General features: G+C 40.6%; 1 protein-coding gene across 1 annotated transcript; it reads left to right on the top strand.

The window, feature by feature from the left end:
• The first annotated feature begins 14,125 nt into the window (after nt 1-14,125).
• Nucleotides 14,126-20,100, top strand: LOC116300035 (sperm microtubule associated protein 1). Its single transcript, XM_031708793.2, has 5 exons — nt 14,126-14,400; nt 15,433-15,532; nt 16,319-16,450; nt 16,787-16,859; nt 18,509-20,100. The coding sequence occupies exons 1-4, from the start codon at nt 14,146-14,148 to the stop codon at nt 16,816-16,818; spliced, it is 519 nt and encodes a 172-aa protein (XP_031564653.2). The 5' UTR covers nt 14,126-14,145; the 3' UTR covers nt 16,819-16,859; nt 18,509-20,100.
• The last annotated feature ends 430 nt before the right edge of the window (nt 20,101-20,530 follow it).

The raw sequence follows: 20,530 nt of genomic DNA, 5'->3' as shown, positions 1-20,530 counted from the left end.
CTACCCCAGACAGTTATCCGAGTTACAGTTTGAAGTAACCTTGGCGGACACTACGAACGTCATAGGAGGCATGGACAGCGCAATTAGCGGGGCCGTTGATCCTTATTCTATCACCAACTTAGAGCTGCAGTACGAGACCGTGTACAGCGAAGAGCTGGCCCGTAGCGCCGGCATGGAATACAGCGCCGGAAAGGCATTCCTTTACGACCACGTAGTGATGTATAAGACGTTCAGCTTCTTGGATAAGACGGATGAGGTTATCAACCAAAGCATTAACCTCCCCCGAAGAAGTCTCACGGGGTTGATGTTGGTGTTTGCCAAACCCTACGAGGCTGGTAAGCGCGACTCCGAAGCCTTTCACAACCCCAACATTATTAACGTGGGGGTCAACATAAACGGCGTTCCAAACAAGGTCTACTCCCAGGGGATAAAGCCTGAAGACGTGTACAGGGAGGCAAAGCGTAAGTTTGGTGACCAAATTAGCCCTGAGGAATTCTTTAAGGACAAATATGCGTTATGGATCGATATGCGCACGACGAACGACGAAGACCTGCATGGTCAGGGTTTACGTCTAGTAAATACGCAGGATGGCATAACATTGGAGATCAAGCGCACCAAGAACACCAGTGCGGGCGACGGCGATAAGATAAACACGTACGTCTTTGTCGTGTCTGACGCGCAACTGAGCGTAGAAATGAATCAGCTAAAGAGCGTTGCCTATTAAAATATTCCTCATGTATAATATGCTTCGCGTATTTCGAAACAACGAAACCAAACTGCAATGCATAGTGCAAGGCAACGAACTGTACTTCAGGGCAAAGGAAGTGGCTACCGCGTTAGGATACGTTAACTCCAGGGATGCAGTTAGAGCACAAGTTTCAGAGGAAAACAAGGTAACTTTGAGGTCTATGAAGGGCGTCAATCTGGCCGACACCCTTAATGCGCAACCACATTCCGTTTACATCACCGAAATGGGCCTTTATGAGTTAATATTCGGATCTGAAAAGTCCGTAGCTAAGGAGTTTAGGAAATGGGTGTTAGGCGACGTTCTTCCTACGCTAAGGAAAACAGGTAAATATGAGATTGAAAGGCGGTTTAACACCCCAAACAAGTTGGTATTCAAAATAGAAAACGAATTCGACCTGCATAAAAAGGTGGTGGACTACATCCGCAGGTTTTACCCCCAAATGCTCGTGACCCCTGGTCTAGGCGAACTGCAGGATTCGGATGGAAAGCGCATAAAGTGCTGGCAGAAGGGCTACCAACGCGGTCAGCCCGACCTTCTTATCTTGAATGCACACGTGCGATACCGCGGTTTCTGCGTAGAGCTGAAGACCCCTAAAGGCAACGGGGTATTATCCGAGGATCAGCGACTACTCTTACAGAGGTACGAAGAAAACGGCTATAAGGTAATGATTGGCAACGACTACGATGTCATTTGCAGGGAGATCACGGAGTATGCACAAGGAATTCGCCTGCCTTGTAGGTGGTGCTGCAAGCGCTTTAAAAGCGCGCAGACTCTGGCAACGCATTTGAGAATATTCCATAGGTATAATGGATAAGGATAAATTTAACGAGTTAAAGTTCATACAAACGCACTGGCGCGATTTGGTGGTGGGGGAGATTTACGAGATAAAGAATTACGTAGTCTTTGAAGACATCGACCGTCTGCGTTTGGTTTTAAAGAATAAAAAAAGAACATACACCCTTTGGGCGCCCGATAGGATAAGGTACGCTATTGAAGGGCAGGACGTTACCCATGTTATGAGTCATGGTAAGAGGGATGGCAGGTGGGTATTTGACGTAGTCAAGTATGAACCTGAGAGTCCTCTGCATTCGTAAGGACGTCTAATAGGGTCCGCTGCGCTTTAGGATCCGCGGAGCACCAATGCCCCACAAAGGATCCTTCGAGAAATGCACTGCCACAATAAAGGCAGGTGTATTTTTTCTCCTCACGAATTGTCGGTAGCTTACGAATCGCGGGGATTATGCAGTCGCTTGGTAGTTCGCACGTAATACAGTCCATATATTGAAAGGGCGATTAGGAATCCTCCTAAGAAGGCGGCTGCGTAGGCTAGCATATACGTAGGACGGTTTCAAAGAGGGTCTTATCATTATTTATTATTTATTAAATCCTGCAGGATCCATTTCAAAGAGGGTCTTATCATTATTTATTATTTATTAAGGAGGTTTGCGCAAAGAGTTTCAAAAAATCTATCCTTATTATTAATCCCCCTTAATAAATAATAAATAATCAATAGACCCCCTTTTGGAACGGCTCCGGGGCGCCTTAATGAATAATAAATAATTAATAGGCCCCCTTTAGAACAGCTCCGCGCAGTTCCTTAACCTTCTGGTTATCGGCGCTCCACTCGTCAAATCGATCCACATACTCTTTGAAGGTGATTGGGCCCTCAGCCTGCATGTATAAACACTGCCAGATATGTTGATCGCTTCTGTTACAACCGCAACGGGGGCAGTCCGCCTCCCAATAATCCCTGTCTTCCCAGGGCACGCCTTCGACGCGATCGAACATGGCAAAGCTCATGTCTATCTTTTTCTTTAGACATGTCAATTTTACCCTCGTTTCCTTGGGGCAACAGCGTGCCGCGATATCGCCGTGGTACTCACACGCTACGCCATCCAATTTGTACCATCGACAGCGGAGACGATGCCACTCGTCGTCTTTGTCTTCGTCGCAGCGCTCACAAATGTTCTTCAGGCAAACTCTGTTATCCACGTGGTACTTCAACATCTGCTTGCTGCTGAACAGACGACCACAGTGTTCGCAGCGCCTTTCCCGCGACTTTTGACAAACCTTCTTTTCGACATGATATTTTAACATTTGCTTTGAGCTGAACTCCTTGTTGCAGTGCATGCACTCCATATATAATAAGAATTTAATAAGCCTTATATGGGATACCGCATGAAGTCCTTAACGGACTCCTTAGCCCAGCCCGCCATAGTTATCAGGGCGCCAAACCGTTCTGCGCGCTTCAGACCACACATTTCATCATACAACTCCTTTACGCGTTCATTCAACCGGTCTATCTCCTCCCTTTGCATTTCGACCGTCCTCTCCAGGTCTGACTTTTCTTTGACGACGTTAACCATTGCTTTGACTGCTTCCATTATATATAAATGGGGTTCATTAGATATAAATGAACCCGAATCACATGCCTTGTAACGCTCTGATAGTAGGACCCACCGGCTGCGGAAAGACCCAGTTCGTGGTAGAGCAGCTATTAGGACCCTTTAGATACCGTTTCGACTATATTGTGCTATTATGCCCCACCTACGTGAATAACCGCACCTGGACGGGCATAGGAGTGAAAGATGACGACTTCTTCGTAGATATCTTAGACCCTAACGAGTTATCTGGACATCTTAAGTTCTGGCACAAACAATTCCCTAAAGATACGCAAACCCTCCTTATACTGGACGACATCGCCTGCGGGGACGACGTAAAAAGGCGCACGTCAGAGCTCGTTAAACTCGCCTTTAGCGGCAGACACGACAATATTAGCGTTTGGTTGCTCTCGCAGCAGCTTACCAGTGTCTCCAAGCCTTTTAGGGAAAACATAGGATCTCTCGTAGTATTTTATACTCCGAGCAAGTCAGACCTGGAAACCATCTTAAGCGACTATGGAGGCGAGATAAGCAAGGAACAGTTACACGAATACATGCGGCATTTAAAGACGCACCAACATTCCAAGATGGTCTTCTCTTTGAGGTTTCCCTACACGGTTGGAATCTATGATTCCTAATGTATATGGAGATTGAGCAGCTCTTAGATGAAGTCCCCACACAGCTAGATGAAAGTAACCTCAAGGAACAACTTAACATCCTGGTGTCTTCTGGGAAGTGCAAAGAAATGATAGGCGAGGAACTTACCCATGAGCAGATTAATAAGTTGTCGGAAGAGGAAGTCAAAAAGTTCCATAAGAGGTATGAGGCTGCCCTTGCAAGTAAGACCACGGACGCCGTAGCAGACTCCGCTATCCGACTTGCGACTAAATTGCTTGGACTTGCGCTGCCCATAGACGACGTGGAGCAACTGCGGAAGGACATAAGCGAGGACTACGTTATTGCTCAAGAACTTAAGATAACCTGCGGGTGGTTGTCTTTGAAGTGCGGTAAGTTAATGGCAGTCGCCTCTGCGGCTTTGCACGTGGCTCAGCACGTCGACTTGAAGGAACTTACGGCCTCTTGGAAGGACTTCAAGAAGGACAGAGAAGTCGAAAAGGTCTTCCAGGCGGCACTTGCTGAGGTACCTGATCAAGTCGCCTCAAGTACTTAGTCAAGTCGTCCTCAGGAATTACCCAGGTCGCCTCAAGTACTTAGTCAAGTCGTCCTTAAGTCATTCTCAAGTACTTACCCAGGTTACCTTAAGTTACTTATCAAGTCCTTCAAGTCCTTAGATATAAATGAGTGAACCAGAGTCGAAGGTAGAGCAGCCCCAAGAGGAGCAGAAGATTACCAAGGCTAAATCTCCAGGCAGAGTCGCTGCCGGAAAGAAGCTCGCAGAGATGAACAGGAAGAACAAAGCAAAGAAAGAGGAAAAGGTGGAAGAGAAAGAAGAGGAATCCTTTATCAATCCTGGGTACGTAATTGGCGCGTTGGGAGTTGCTATAGCAGCAGGCAGCCTCTACTTACAATGGCGGGCTACGAAGCCAAAAACAGAACCCGTGCATGTGACGCAGGAGCCCCGAAGCAAAATACCCGTGATGGAATAACCTTCTCGCTTTGTAATATAATGTCAACCGCGTTATTGAAAACTGTTGAAGAAGCAGCTATTATTACTTCCATCGTTGCGGGTATTGGTTGGGTAGGTAAGAAAGTGCTCAAAGAAGACTTTACTGAAGACCCAAGCAAGAGCTTCGCTAATTTTGCCAAGATGACCGCTGCCGTTGGCGGGGCTATCATGGTAAAAGATTACCTACGGAAGGAAAAGTACCTGCCGACGACGTAAGCTTTGCTTGCGTCTAGTATAAATGGCTAGCGTGGTCGTAGGTGGAGTCATTGCAGCTTTAGCATTCACTGGAGCTAATTATGGTGGTCAGTATTTGGATAGATTAGTCAGAGGCGACAAAAGCGGAGATTTGGCCGCCGAAAGGAAGAGACACGACTTAGCGCTGGAGAAATATCAAAGGGACGTGGCGGCTTGGAATGAAAAAAGACAAGCTTACAGGGATTGGTTGGACAAGAATTACCAAGACAAGATGCAGGCGGATAAGAACTTCGAAAACACAGACTACGCCTTTAAACTTTATGCGCAAGCACACCCCGCGGCATCGACGGGGTTAAAAAGGCCTCAGTTTAAGAATTACTACCAGCCTTCTAAGAAACAAAAAGACAATGAATTGGTCTTTGTAGGAGTCGCAGGGCTGGCGGGAGGCGTAGCTTTGGCGTACTTAGTCTAAGCTACGCTTAGCCTCTAGTGGCGCCTTTGGCGCCTAGAATATAATGATCGTCTTTTTGGAAAGCGACAAGAATAACTTTACCACTTATCTGAATCCCCCCATCAAAGCCCATAAGGTTCGGCTGGTTAGTTGCTCTTTGTACAATTCTTGGTATAATTTAGTCAATGCCTTGGTCACCGTACTTAAGGCGCCCGGCAAATATCAAGGTGAAATGCTACCCGATGGACATTACACGCCAATCACCCTTACTAAGGAGCTCGCCAAGCGCGGTTATACTCTCACCACGGGATTGCCGCACGAAATGACCCTCAAACATAATATGCCAAACTATTCAGTAACTTTTGGAAAGTTTGACCCATTGGGATCTTTATTATGCGCCTCGGGCAAGACAATTACCGACACAGCCATACCCGTGAAATGGAAAGTCGCATCCTCTTACGAAGTCTATTGCGACTTGGTTCATAATTACAACAATGGAGAAAAGTCTTCTCTTATGTCCAAGTTTCTGCCCAAAGGTAATCCATTTGACCCAGTAGAATACACTCCCATTTCTTTAAGCTATGACTTGTCTAATTTGGTAGAAAGCATAAACATCACCATTAAGGTGGACGGAAAGACGGTGGATTTTAACGGACGTAAGATCAATCTCGTCCTGGAATTCATATAATGGGCCGCGTAGAGGACAAACTCAAAAGGATTTACTATGGGCCTGAAGGCTATTGGAAAGGAGCGTCAGCTATCAAGAAACTCGCGACCGCGGCCAGGGTATCAGAAGAAACGGCTAAGAACTGGTTAAAAAAACAAACCCTCTGGCAGGTCTATCTTCCCGTGCCTAAGTACATTCCCAGGCCCAGCTTCACCGTAAATACCCCTAATGAAGTTCATCAGGCGGATTTGCTTTTCTTACCGCACGATAAGGTAAGAAGAAAGACCTATAGATACGCTTTGACCGTAGTCGATATCGCAAGCAGATATAAGGACGCCGAACCCATAACCAGCAAGGATTCTGGGGAAGTCGCAGAAGCCCTAGGTAGGATTTATAAGCAGTCTTACGTCTGCAATGCCCGCGTTTATTATTTATGCGATCCACGGAGAACTGTTGATCGTCATTCGGGTCAAACCTCCATAGTAGAGGTATGTTACACTTGGCACACCGTGCCCCTTTCTTATAGACGTCGTCCACGCATAGGTCGAACGTCATATTTTTTTCTTCGTCGTGCCGCTTGTAGCGAAGGAGTTTCTTAGCAATGTTCTCTTTGGCTACGTCCTCTGGCGTCTTATCGTAGCGCAGTTGCGGACCCCAGGCTCTTTTTAGTTGCTTGGCATATTCTACGCGGCTTACGGCGGTGTAGATAAGGTTGCTCCAACACAGCCGCTGGTCTATGATCCATAAGGTTTCTTTTATGGTAAGCCCCTGCGCACTATGGACTGTCATGCAATAACCCAAGCGCCAGTCTGGATGGGAGGTAATTCTTTCCACCTTTTCTATGGGTACCCAGGCTTTGTCATGCGTTACTGCGTTCTGCAGTTGGATGTCGGTACCAGGTACCCAGACGTCTCTTTTTTGCATGCGGGTGTCGTGGGGTTTGTAGCAAACAGGTACGGGATGCGTAGGGAAGCGCTCTCGGTGTATATTTAGCAAATCCTTTTGTATGCGAGACTGTGCTGCGCGTTTGCTGCTCAGCACCAGATCCTTTGGATACCATGTGTAAAGGAAGTCCTCGTAGGACTTCGCTCGTACGCGTTTGCGCAGTGTTTTGCATTGGTCGGCGTCACTAAGGCCCCTTAATTCCGCTTTTAGCTTACGTATTTGATCCTTACTGCGGTAGTCGGTGTTAATTTCTTCAGAGTAGTCTACGAACCCCTTTAGCCATTCGTGGGGCATTTCTCCGGATATTGGAGGAGGCTGGCAGGGATCTCCGGCGAATATTACTTGACATTTCCCGCGAAGGAACTCTACGAACTCCTGCAGGATTTCCAAAGGCACGGTGCAAATCTCATCCCAAAGTATCACCGGAGGTATGTCATGGATGGCTTCTGGTACCCACTTTTGGCCATTCCAACGAAAGAAGCTGTGGTACGTTTGAGCGTCGTGGCCCATTTCGCAGAGTTCTCTTTCCAAACGGTGCGTTGGCGTTAGCACCTTTATCTTAGGAAAGAGTTCTAACACACGCGTCGTCTTACCGCTGCCTCCCGTACCGTAGAGGTAAGAGAAGCGTTGGTAGGAAATGGGGTCGGCAACTGAAGGTAGGGGGTCCGCGGTGGGGGTTACGGTGCCCTGGGTGTGCTCGCCGTGATATTCTACACGTGCCCTCCAAGACCTTATCTCCTCATCTTTGACGCGCCATTGGCCACTTTCTGCAAGTTCATCGGCAGTGTAGAATTCCTTCATCTTTTCCAACACGTGCGGTTTCACGTATAGGGAATCCGTGGCTACGCGGGGGATATCTTCTTTGTCAAACCGCAGGAGCATTGCGAGAAGGTTGATATGCGCATATGCGAGCATGCTGGCACGCAGATGGTAATATTGCGGTCGATGGTCCTGGTAGTAACACAAAGCATTCCACTTACGTTCTCTCTGCTCGGCTTCTATGAAATAATCCCATTTCTCCACGGACACCATCGTTCCTTGGTCATGGGCGCGCTTGATGAGGAAGCTTAGTTCGCCTTCGTCTGTTATTAGGCGCCTTTGCATATGTTTTTCACCCTCCTTAGCACCTTGCGTGAACTTTCCTATGACGATTCTTGCGGTTGGGTTGTGCTCCGGCAACCACTTCGTGAAGCTACTGTGGCAGAGTATGGCTTCATGCGCTGTGTATTTCAGGAGTTTACGTTCTTCGAGGAACTTTAACAACGGTACGGGTATCCATTCCTTCTCCTGCAAATGCTTACCATACCAAGCGTAAATTATGGGGTGCAAGCCCTTTGCTAACTTCCAACTGGTCAGCCTTACGAATCCCGCAGCTGGCGCGTCGTAGCTGCCATCTAAAGACACACGAAAGAATTGCGAGTCTGGATGCCCGTATCTATCATAATATTCCTTACAATCCCCCAGGCCTTTAAATGACGCAGGATAGCAGTGCTTCATGTCTAAGGACACGTATTCTTCCTCGTCGTACTCCATATTCCAAAGACCTCCATGACCGTGTTCTACGCACGCTTTGGAGATATCTTTGAACTCTTTTGGGGTAGGTTTCCATCCATTTCTCTTTTTGGCCGCTAAGAAGTCCAAGCTACGAGAGCTGAGCACTTCATCTGAGAAGTCTTCCCCAAGGGTTTCGCAGGCGCTCTGGATGCGCTGGTGTTCGATTTCGGGGCGGTAAAGAGTACCATCTTGCGTCATAAACTGACTTCCTTCTGAATCCATCAGCCAAATAGAATTCTCATGGATTAACTCCACCAATGGAGAATTCTCGTAGACCTTAGTCTCTTTCTTCTTAGGGAACCGAAGTTCTCGCCAAGCGTGTCCGTTATGCTGGTAGATGACTATAGGCGCGCCTCTGCCGCCGTATTTATGCGTCCCAGGATAAATGTACCCGTCTGTGATATCTTTCACATGTATTCGCCTTTCTAAAAGGACTTCTAGCTTTTTGATGTTGTCTATGGTAGCTCCAGCCCTACGAGTAGCATCTTCCCATCTCTTGATAGCTTCTTTCCTCTTTGGGGTAAGCTTACCACCTCTGGAAGAATCCTCAAAGAATTCCCTGACTAACTTTCCTACGCAGTTGCCGGGATGTCGCATTGGCTTCAACTTCTTGACGTCCGGCTCTTTAATCTCATACGCACCGTAGATTACTATTGTAACAGGGTAAGCAACTTCGTAGAACAACATGTCGATGCCTACCAGCGCTCCGGGCCTGGTATTTTTGTTTAGGACAAACAAGCTCTGCTTACCGGACGCCCGAATAGGATTACGACCTCTTTCTATCATCCATTCGCCGTCGTAATACTTTATGAACGTTAACTGTAAACGGTAATTGCCTTCAGGCATCAGGTCTATTATCTTTTCGGCTCTTTCTTCGTCCATGATTTCTTCTGTGTCTCCTTCTGTGAATGTCGTGAAGGCGAAGTCGGCGTCCAAACGATCCAATACCTGAGTTCGCAGTTTGCGCACAGTTTTGTTTTGAATGCTTTTGATGGCGTCCATCTATATCTAGGAAATATTTTAACCTTTGTTTGCGACACAAACATTTTAACTTAATACATAGATTTCGCAAACACAGCAGCAGTAAGGGAATTATCGCGTGGGTAATACCCGCTGCGGACGCTTAGTGTTTAACCCAGGTAATACCCGGGCCTCCCGGTACCCCCTCCGCGAGTCCCCCTTACTGCTGCTATTTTGAATTCAAATATAATCGAGAAGGCGGATAAGCGCTCTCTCTGATTTCAGTAATTAAACCAACACACACAGTTTAGCAACTATTATCCTATAAAGACAAACCCTAAAGCTATTCACGCCTTTAGAAAATTACCCTTCAACGTGGGGGTCACCGAATTACACTTAGCATGACCGAGATCTGTTCTTTGAGACAATATTTCAGAGTGCTGCCTAATTTATCTCGTTGAAAAATTGCTTGCCCGCAATTCATGGCAAGTCGAGCATTAGTCATTTTTTTTACTAGGTTGCCTGTGTTTTAAAATGCGTCTCATGTTTTGTTTTTTTTGGCCAAAGTTGCGCAATAGTACCCGGACATTACCCAAGCCCCGTTAGGGGGAAATGACACAGAGATCCCGTTTATAGTGACAGATGTAATGAATTGTCACAGAATTGCCCAAGTGATTGATTTTACTTACCGAGTCTCACTCCAGTACGCTGTTTGTGGAAATTAAAGAACGCTTTTTAATAACGAATTTTTTTTTAAATTTAAAAAATATGTCATTATCGTGCTGGGGACACTAAAGTGCAAATGCGTATTTTGAACCGCGCCAAAATTTCTCCTGGTCAACCAAACTTAAAAGTCCTGGGACAAACGTCACAACTGACATGCTTTCCAATTATTATTTCTAAAGCATGTCAAGAAAATTGTTTGACGTTAGCGGTCGGACAAATATTTGGTTGGGACATTTTGGTAGGGTGAAGCAAATTTTGTCCGTCTAGTGCTAATCATGGCAGATCAAAAAAGTGTTAAAAAAAACCAGTAAGATTTATACAATAAGGTAATAATAATAATAATAATAATAATAATAATAATAAATAATTATCAATGATAACGATTGACAGAGAACTTATAAGTGAATAAGAATTAGAGAATAACTTAATAATGTACCAATTTAAAAAAAATGGTTTGTCTTAATGAATGATATTAGAACCGCTCTAGGTAGGCTGTATCAGGACATTTCTTTTCTAATAGTAGCTGGTTCCTGATAACTGATTATATTGGACTACAAGTATTACATTTATAATAGTTTTATGACAGGTGTCAATCAGATATCAAGTGTAGAATCACTAAACTATGATTGGTTGATCAATAATGTGCATTCTTAGGCTTTATATTCAGATGGAAAATATTCATATATAAATCTAAGGATTACACATAACTAGAGCTAAATATAATGTATAAAAGTAACACAAATATATATCTTTACAGGGCACGTTCCAGCATATTCAACTATTTCATGCATTACATGTCTAGAGAATGAGCTTAAAATTTGAAGAAACAACGTTCTAGAGAATGAGCTTAAAATTTGAAGAAACAACAAAAACATCAACAGCAACAACAACAGCAACAACAAAAACGACAGCAACAACAAAAACAACAGCAACAACAAAAACAACAGCAACAGCAACAACAGCAGCAGCAACAAAAACAACAGCAACAACAAAAACAACAGCAACAGCAACAACAGCAGCAGCAACAAAAACACAGCAACAGCAACAACAACAGCAACAACAAAAACAACAGCAACAACAAAATCAACAGCAACAACAGCAGCAACAAAAAACAACAGCAACAACAAGCAACAACAGCAACAACAAAACAGCAACAACAAAAACAACAGCAACAACAACAACAACAGCAGCAACAAAAACAACAGCAACAACAAAAACAACAGCAACAACAACAACAACAGCAGCAACAAAAACAACAGCAACAACAAAAACAACATCAACAACAACAGCAACAACAAAAACAACAGCAACAACAAAAACAACAGCAACAGCAACAACAACAGCAGCAACAAAAACAACAGCAACAACAAAAACAACAGCAACAAAAACAACAACAGCAGCAACAAAAACAACATCAACAAAACAACAGCAACAACAAAAACAACAGCAACAACAAAAACAACAGCAACAGCAACAACAGCAGCAGCAACAAAAACAACAGCAACAACAACAACAGCAGCAACAAAAAACAACAGCAACAACAAAAACAACATCAACAGCAACAACAGCAACAACAAAAAACAACAGCAACAACAAAAACAACAGCAACAGCAACAGCAGCAACAAAAACAACAGCAACAACAAAAACAACAGCAACAATAACAACAACAAAAACAACAACAACAGCAACAACAACAACAGCAGCAACAACAGCAACAAAAACAACAGCAACAACAAAAACAACAGCAACAACAAAAACAACATCAACAGCAACAACAACAACAAAAAACAACAGCAACAACAAAAACAACAGCAACAACAACAGCAGCAAACAAAAACAACATCAACAGCAACAACAGCAACAACAAAAACACAACAGCAACAACAAAAACAACAGCAACAATAACAACAACAGCAGCAACAAAAACAACAGCAACAACAAAAACAACAGCAACAACAAAAACAACATCAACAGCAACAACAGCAACAACAAAAACAACAGCAACAACAAAAACAACAGCAACAGCAACAACAGCAACAGCAACAAAAACAACAGCAACAACAAAAACAACAGCAACAATAACAACAACAGCAGCAACAAAAACAACAGCAACAACAAAAACAACAGCAACAACAAAAACAACATCAACAGCAACAACAGCAGCAACAAAAACAACAGCAACAACAAAAACAACAGCAACAACAAAAACAACAGTTAACTATGGGCTGCCCCTCGTAAGTGAAGCATATATCTTCTTTTCCTCTACCAACATGGTTGGCTGTAAAATTTATGAAGCAAATTAACTATCTATGCTATCATGAACAAAATTTTTAGTTACTTTGAATTTTTACAAAGAGAGAAAAGGAATGTGTGATATCAATTAATATCATTCATTTTGCTGACAGAAATGATATAAAAATAAAAACTACCCCATCAAACTATTCTTCAGTGCATGTATATTATAGCTACCATTTTGATTGACTTTGACAAAAGATTTGGTGTTGGTGTTCTCTTGATGCAGTTTGTTCAAAAAATACATTTGCAGTTTGAAAGATATCAGCCCACATTCCATGAACTACTGTTATTATCAGCATACAATATTTGAGAATTTAGGAAATTTGTTCAAATAATTAGATTGGAAACACAGCATGGATTCCAGAGGGTCACAGGACTCACAGGGCAGGTGGCAGACTGAAGATGACTTGAAGAAGGGCAGTTGAGAAAGAACAAGGCCAAATGAAGAAGCTGGGATGCTGTTAAAGTGGTGGTACACAGCTGAGCGGGTAGGGATGATGGGGGGAGGGGGAGGGGGAGGGGGAGGGGGAGGGGGAGGGGGGATGTGGTGAACTCCTCACACGTTATTGACACATAAATAAAGTTTATTATTATTATTAACAATTTATCATGTGCCGGCTTGCGCAATGACTGATGATGACGCTGAAACACAGGACTTACATTTGCTTATTTTTCCTACGATTTACGTCATTTTCCTCATCTTCTTAGTTCTTTGCACTTTATTTTATTATCCAAGTCATAGTACTGGATTGGACTAACATATTCCTGTCTTGAAGCATTCTTGTACTGCGTGATGGTAACGGACATTTTCATTCTTTCTGTATTTCAATAGCATAAAATCTTCCTGATAATCAAGTTGAGTCAGTTGTTCAATTAACTTTGCTTTTGTTTGTGAGTTCCTTTGCTTTTACAAACCACTCGTAAACGTCCTTTTCTCTTCACAAATTTACACGAAGAACACTTAAGTTTCAGTGCAGTTCGTATCCTGTAGGTCCTTACTGATAATAACGTGTGGGCCAACCCAAAATGACGGAGATTTGAGGTAAATCTGCCAAGAATTCCACCAAACATTTTCTTCAATCTTTGATTCTTGCAAGTTTCAAAATGGCTGCCCTCCTCGCTGGATGCAGTGAGAATGACACAGGAAGCCCAAAACAGCAATATGTTTTTTTGTCCAGAAAATCTTGCCCACATAAACTTTCACAAAAAGCATAATAACATAAACTTTCATATAAACTTTCATAAAAATCATGATAAATAAATTTCAAATATAGTTTTCCTAAAAATAAAGTTATGATTTCTCTAGTTTAGTTGCGAATCAGGAGGTCGTTCGAGACTTACATTAATTCTAGAAAAACAATTTTAAAAGATGACATGGATACAAAAGCTAACCAAAATCCTTAAATGCAGCTATTATTTCGATAGCTAATATATTTTATAATATTTTTAAAAAATCATTTGCTCGTTTGAATAAATTTTATTCGCTTCCCGCGCTCTTTGCCACCCGCGTTATCCCGTGAGAGTAGATAGTCACGTGGATTTTTACCCATAGCAACGTTGTTAGAGCATGTGTACAAGTTGTCTAATATTTCAGCATGGCGGCTGTTCAATATAAATTGTCTCGTTGCGTTAGAAATGGACCTTCTCAAAAGACTCCAGAGGAGTTGAGAAGACTCGAAAAGGGATTTGTTTTGGATAATATTGCAGTGAGTACGCTGTCGGATGATTCTGGACGCGCAAATCCGAAGATGAGCACAGCTATTCCACCTTACAACGCGCAAATAGACCCGCACACCAAAAACTACTTCGAAAAGAAACTTGTTCAGAGATTACTAACCAGAACTCAACAGGTATATATTTAATTCTTCTTTTTTCTTCAAACGAACTTTCTGTTTTATTTAATCTATTGAATGTTTTTCTGCATGAAAAACATCTTTGTTTGTTTGTTTATATTCGATTACGACTAGCTGAACATTTCTCTTTTGTCAAGACCTCACAACAAAAGCTGAGCATTTTTTTCTGGTTTAAGAACATCCTGTCTTATATCGTACTCATCAGGAAGTTTCATTTCCAGAAAATAGCTCTTTGGTCCTTAGTCAATCTCGTCTTCATAGCAGCAAACGCTTATTAACTTAATAATCTTAGTAGTTTGTTTTCAAGTAATTATATCTATATGCACCACTTAATTAGACGCTTCCTGTCTCCGTTCTGTATTTCAATTATCATTTTTTAATCACTAGTGGAAAAATCGCGAGCCTTAAGGGAAAGTTCATTTTTTTATTCCAAGAGGTTGAGGGCTGGGTAAACAAAGACTTTTTCAAGAAAAAACTTTTCCCCCCAGGGCGCTCTTATATCAAAATTAAACGTGTCCCTAAAACTGTAGGTATTCCAAATAATTAAGTTCCTTTTTACAAGAGGTTTTTTAATTTGTTTTCTTAAAAAAATCCGAATCTTTTCTCTCTCTTTTACTTGTAATTCTGAACTCCTTTTTAGAAAAAAATATTTTTTGAGCCTCTGCGACCCCCACCCTTAAAAAACTGCATCCTCTTAAATCCCTAGTATTCAAAAAAAAAATTTTCCTAGACTTTGGTCTTGCAGTTTGTATGGGAAATCTCACAATCTCAGAATCGATAGGTACAAGGGATGTTTTGAAAGTTTTCAAAATTGGATGAGCCCTTAGTCAAAACATCATGAGTATCTATCAATGCCGATTTAATTGTACTCCTCTTGTCCAATCAGAATTTAGTGATTTTGTTGAGTGTATTATAAAGAGCAATACTAGAGGAAAAAAAATTTTTTTAGCATTCATTGGTCTCGTCAAAATAAATGGCCCAAACAAGCTTGACAAAATCTCTCATTATTATTTTTGAATTCCTCATCAGCCACCTCCAGGAGACTCCATCAGTGGTAAACAAATGGATAAATTTCATAATAAAGGAATGATGGGGACGTATTTAAGCTACAGGAATAGTGCTGGAGCAGGTGAGAATAAAATACTTAGGGAAATTTCAGGTTGTGTCATATTTCTGGGTCCACCTGCTCACAAAAAACTGTTTAAAAAAATAAAGTGAAAAATCTTCATCATATTATAAATGCATATAATATATATTCTTTTGACTAAAGCCAAGAACCCAAAAGTCTTGGTCTTTGTTGGTTGTATGATTACGAAAAATGGGTATGAAGCAAGCTAAAACAAAGGTGGGGTAGTGGTGATAGCACTTGCCTGTGACTAAGGCAACCTGGGTTCGATTACCAGCCTTGGCATAATATGTGAGTAGCGTTAATTGTTTGTTGAATCTGCTTCAAGGGTTTTTTCCTGGCTTCTCTGAGGTTTTTCCTCCCTCTTCAAAAATCAACTTCTAAATTCTGTGAGGATGGAAAAAGACACACTCTGTGGAACCGCTGTTAATTCCCAATTTTTATTATTTTTTAAATACAATTTAACATACTTGTGAAAATTGATAGCAATCAGAAGGGTTTTTGTGGGAACCTGGAAACTGATAAAATATAGAGTGAATCCGGGAAGTAGAAAAAACTTTGCATGATTCGAGATATTGGCATCGGCCATGACTCGGGAATTGCGTTAATTCAATGTCCCAGGATAAGGGATTTCACTTTCTGATTTTCAGGAAAAACGTGAAAACATTAATAAATAAAATAACAATTCAAACACCTTTGAATATGTTAAAATGTGGTCCTTGATGGCAAAATGTCTTGGGATTTTGGAAAAATTAGCCTGTGATTAACAAAAGTATGAATGGCTTGTAGGATATTCAAGGGCACAGGTTAGTGGGCACAGCTTGTTCTTAGAAGGGCTACCTCCTATTAATGGATGGCATGGCGCATTTGGATTCAGAAGAAACACGCCTTGGCTACGAAGACAACCTTCTGTTTTTATAGGTAAGTCATAATTCTGCTTCGGACAATTAATAGCGAACCAGTCACTGTTGTGGCAGTTTTCCCAGGGGAAACAAATTATACAGTGTCCATTTTCTCTTTCTATCACAGGAAAGTAAGCAATTGAAACAATTTAGAATCAATCTTACATGTGATCAGAGTTTTCAATTCTGAGATATGGTAGCTCATTTTTTAAGCTTGTGCAACATTATCAACTGTAACTAAAAAGGGAGTCAGAACCATGAAGTACACCGTTAACTGCATAGTGATACCTTGAACATAGGGGTAAGTGAACAATTTTCCCTATTATTCATAACTAATAATATGTCGTTTTTTCAGGAAAAGTTGACAACCGTTCAGTTGTGCCATAATAAAAAAAAAGACAGGTAGATAGCAGAGGATCAAAGTAAAGGTACAATGTGTAGTAGTTCCAGAAATTATCCATACCCACCCCACAGAGGAATTTGGAATTTCTGAAGAGTAGGGGGATCAGAGAAAGAACAAAAATTACAGAGTTTGTATGGAAGAAAATTGGAATTTCAGGGGTGGGGGGGGGGGGTGCATCTTAAAAAATTCTTGCTTGAGGGGGGTATGGTTAATTTTTGGAACTACACAATAAGAAATGATACTACTTCATTGAAACTAACACTACAGTAGAAGAGATAAATTGTCAAGAAAAAAGAGATTCAATCATCTAATATGAGAGCTTGAAAATAAGACGAAGAGAAAATGAAAGAGCATTCACTTGATTGTTTTTCAATAAAATTTCAGAAAATCTTATTTGACTTATTGAAATGGCTACTATTGGCAACAAATATAAATCAAAATCTGTCTAAAATATTCTATTATTAAAAACTGTTTTGAGGATTGCTTCATGCTGTTTTAAGCAAATGGAACAAATTATTAGTAAATTGATGGTTTAGTAATCAGCGTAAAATGTGATACAAAATTTTGCTTGGCTGAGTTTTCAATTTAGTTTTTATCTTAATTTTATGATGTTTGAGTATAAATTATTTTCGGTTTGATGAAACATGGATAAATTTTTTTCCTAATTGTCTTTCATATTAGTATATAGGAAATTGCACAATCGCGAGTATGATTCATACAAATTGTACTTGTTTTAAGTCAGATAGAGTGCTTTTAAGACAACTATTTTCAATTTAAGTAGTTTTCTTTTCATATTGTTAAATATTATTAGCTATTTATTTTATATCCTTGTAATATGTGTGTACAGGTATCCAAAAGTGTGAAATATAGAAGTTTTTTCTTAATTTAGCTTATAGCTGTGTGGAATAATTTATATTTTGTTTTAAGAAACTTGAATTTTTTAAAAAAAAAGTGGGCTGTTTTTCAACATTAGTAAATCGAAGTAACTTTTGATTAAAATGTAGTGTACTTGTTTGGTCAGATAGAGTGCTTTTAAGGCAGCTATTTTTAATTTAAGTATTTTTTCCCCCATAATGTTAAATATTATGTAATAACTATTTATTTTATATCCTAAGTTGTAAGGCTGTTGTATCCAAAAGTGTGAAGTTTTTTATTTAACTTATAGCTATGTGTTTTTGGGTAAAATAATTGGTATTCAAGGATTTTATGAGTGTTCATGATCCTATTTTGATAGTTTTCATACAATTTGAATCCAGAATGCTACAGCTGTAGTAACATATCTTTATGTGTGATAGCAGCAAATGTCACTGCAGGTATCAATCATCTCTAGATTCAGGTATACAAGGTATAAAGGTATATATAAATTCTTCAACAAAACTCAGCATTGCATATACACTATGCTTATTTTGTCCCCCTGTTGCAGTATGTATGTTGTCCCTAATGAGCCCACCAAGGTTCCAGTGGGGGGAGGGGGGGTACTCCTCTTCATTCACTATATGGGTACATGCCTCAAAACAGGGTATGGTTTTTAGCGATTCTCTGGAACAGGGTATATAAATTGTGCTCACTCTCTGGAACAGGGTATCTATTTTTGCAAGTACCAGAAAAGGGGTTTTTATATTCAATCTTACTCTGGAACAGGGTATGACTTTTAGCAATTTTTCTCTGACACAGGATTGGGGTTGAAAGGACTCAGTGGTACATCTCTACCCTAAACAGGCAAGAGTACACCACAGGCCAAGGTTGTGGGGGTTGTTGGTAATGATTGTTCATAGGGTGTTTAGATTGGTGATGGGGTGTTAATTGGTACTCGATTGGTTGTGGTAGTTGCTGTTGATGTAGCACCACAAGTGAATAAGGAGGAAACTTAAAACCATTGTGACAGAGTCAAAAGAACGTTATTTTAAACAAAAGTAAATCGGACTTTAACCTAGTTTTAGTTAGTTTAATTACGATTTCGGATACTAAGGAATGTTCTTCCTTCATATCAAGTGAAATCTGCAAACAAGTAGTTAATTAATTTCCTGGGATTACATGAGTAATGTTAGCATAAACCACGTTTTACGGAACAAGTGCGCCTTGGGCGTATTGTGCGTGGATTATTGTAATACATGAGGAATGCAGACTCAAGTATAAATAGAGCTTTTCAAGTAAATTTAGTCAGTATAGCAAGAGAACTTGGAAGAGCGTCGAACCACAGATTAAAGACAAAGAACTCGCGTCGTTAGAAGGTACAATCCTTGCTGTTTATTACACACATATATCTAACCTAGGATAAAGTTAAGATAATTTTGTGTTAGATTATTGCTATATCTAGTCATTATACTTCGTAGTTAAGTATCAGAGTAAGTTCTAGTATTTAAATCACACGTGAATAACCTTAAGCGAGTAACATAATAATCAATTTCACGGTAATTAACTCTAAACATAAACAATAAGGTTTTGCACTATAAACTCGTAGTCAGGATAATTCTCGTCTTAAACAAGTAAATCTAGCATCACTTAGCGTTTTCAGTGTTGAACTAACGAAGTTAAACCATAAATCTAAGGATAGTAGTTAAATCTAGCATTCATCGTTTATTAGCCATCATTGGTAAACTCGCGTATAAACCAATAGTTTTCATTCTTAAAAACGTTCTAAACATAGCTACAGGAACCGCTATCGCTGTAAACGTTCGTTCAACCTCTAAACTAGTTTGAGTAACCTTCACCACAGGTTAAAAGACCTTTTTATAGACCTTTTGGTTGTCTTCGTAAACTTTAATTTGCAAGGTCACGGATTGACCACGAGGTAATCATATCACTGTTTAGGATAAATTCGCATAACAATAACTGGTTAAACACTTACCTAAACATATTAGTAAACCCTTCTAACAACTTTTCCATAGTTTTCCATTATTCTTGTATCATTTATACGGCGTATAACTTCCATTTTAAACATATAAACACCTAGTTTTGTGTCAGTATTTTACACTCGTTGGCAATTCATATTATGGTATTCAAATTAGCTATGACGTAACTTCCGTTCTATTTATATCTAAGCCAGATAGATTTAGTACAAGAGTACATAGACTTTAGTCATATTTTTCATTGTATTATCGTTTTATAATAATAGTTTCAACTTAACAAAAGTATTTCAATATATATAAACCTACATCTTAGTGTAAATATCTTATTTTATAGACAGAGAGCTGTAATCTCGTTCTCGTTTTGTACTGATTTGTGATGTACTAAGCTGGGTTGTTGAATAAACTCTTTTGCCAACACACTTGCAATCTGTTTAGTGATTTGAGCGCCTTGCCGCCGGTTACACCATGTGTAGCTATTACTGACGTTTCGGACATTAGTTTTTCATTGGAGTTATTTTAATTAAAAAGCTTATTATTTTTGTTTACATGTATCTTTATCAAAATTATTAAAACATTCTACCAGTAAATCATGGAACATATTACTATAAACACAGACAACACACACACACAGATAAAGGCAAAGCTTGGCTTTTCACAAACATAAGCAACACATGCAGCCAACTTCAACAGGAATAATCCATTTAGCAAGTGAGGTATTCAGAATACATACTTGCTTTTTAGCACCAGTTTTCTTTCCCCATATCTAATAGAGAAGTCAGCCTTTGTTTTTTGTACAAAGTAAAATCCCAGTTATAAGTCTACTATTCTGCTAATGGAAATATCCTAG

Source organism: Actinia tenebrosa, unplaced genomic scaffold (assembly GCF_029948245.1).
Source record: "Actinia tenebrosa isolate PJP-AT-01 unplaced genomic scaffold, QUT_ActTen_1.0 PGA_scaffold4__44_contigs__length_22323623, whole genome shotgun sequence".
NCBI classification, from domain to species: Eukaryota; Metazoa; Cnidaria; class Anthozoa; order Actiniaria; family Actiniidae; genus Actinia; species Actinia tenebrosa.
The sequence above is the reverse complement of the archived record's forward strand: the minus strand, read 5'-3'. Positions and strand labels throughout refer to the sequence as shown.

Coding starts and splice junctions, on each gene's coding strand:
- LOC116300035 (XM_031708793.2), top strand. CDS start 14,146: ATGGCGGCTGTTCAATATAAATTGTCTCGTTGCGTTAGAAATGGACCT. Junction 14,401..15,432: donor TACTAACCAGAACTCAACAG/GTATATATTTAA, acceptor ATTCCTCATCAG/CCACCTCCAGGAGACTCCAT. Junction 16,451..16,786: donor ACAACCTTCTGTTTTTATAG/GTAAGTCATAAT, acceptor TCGTTTTTTCAG/GAAAAGTTGACAACCGTTCA.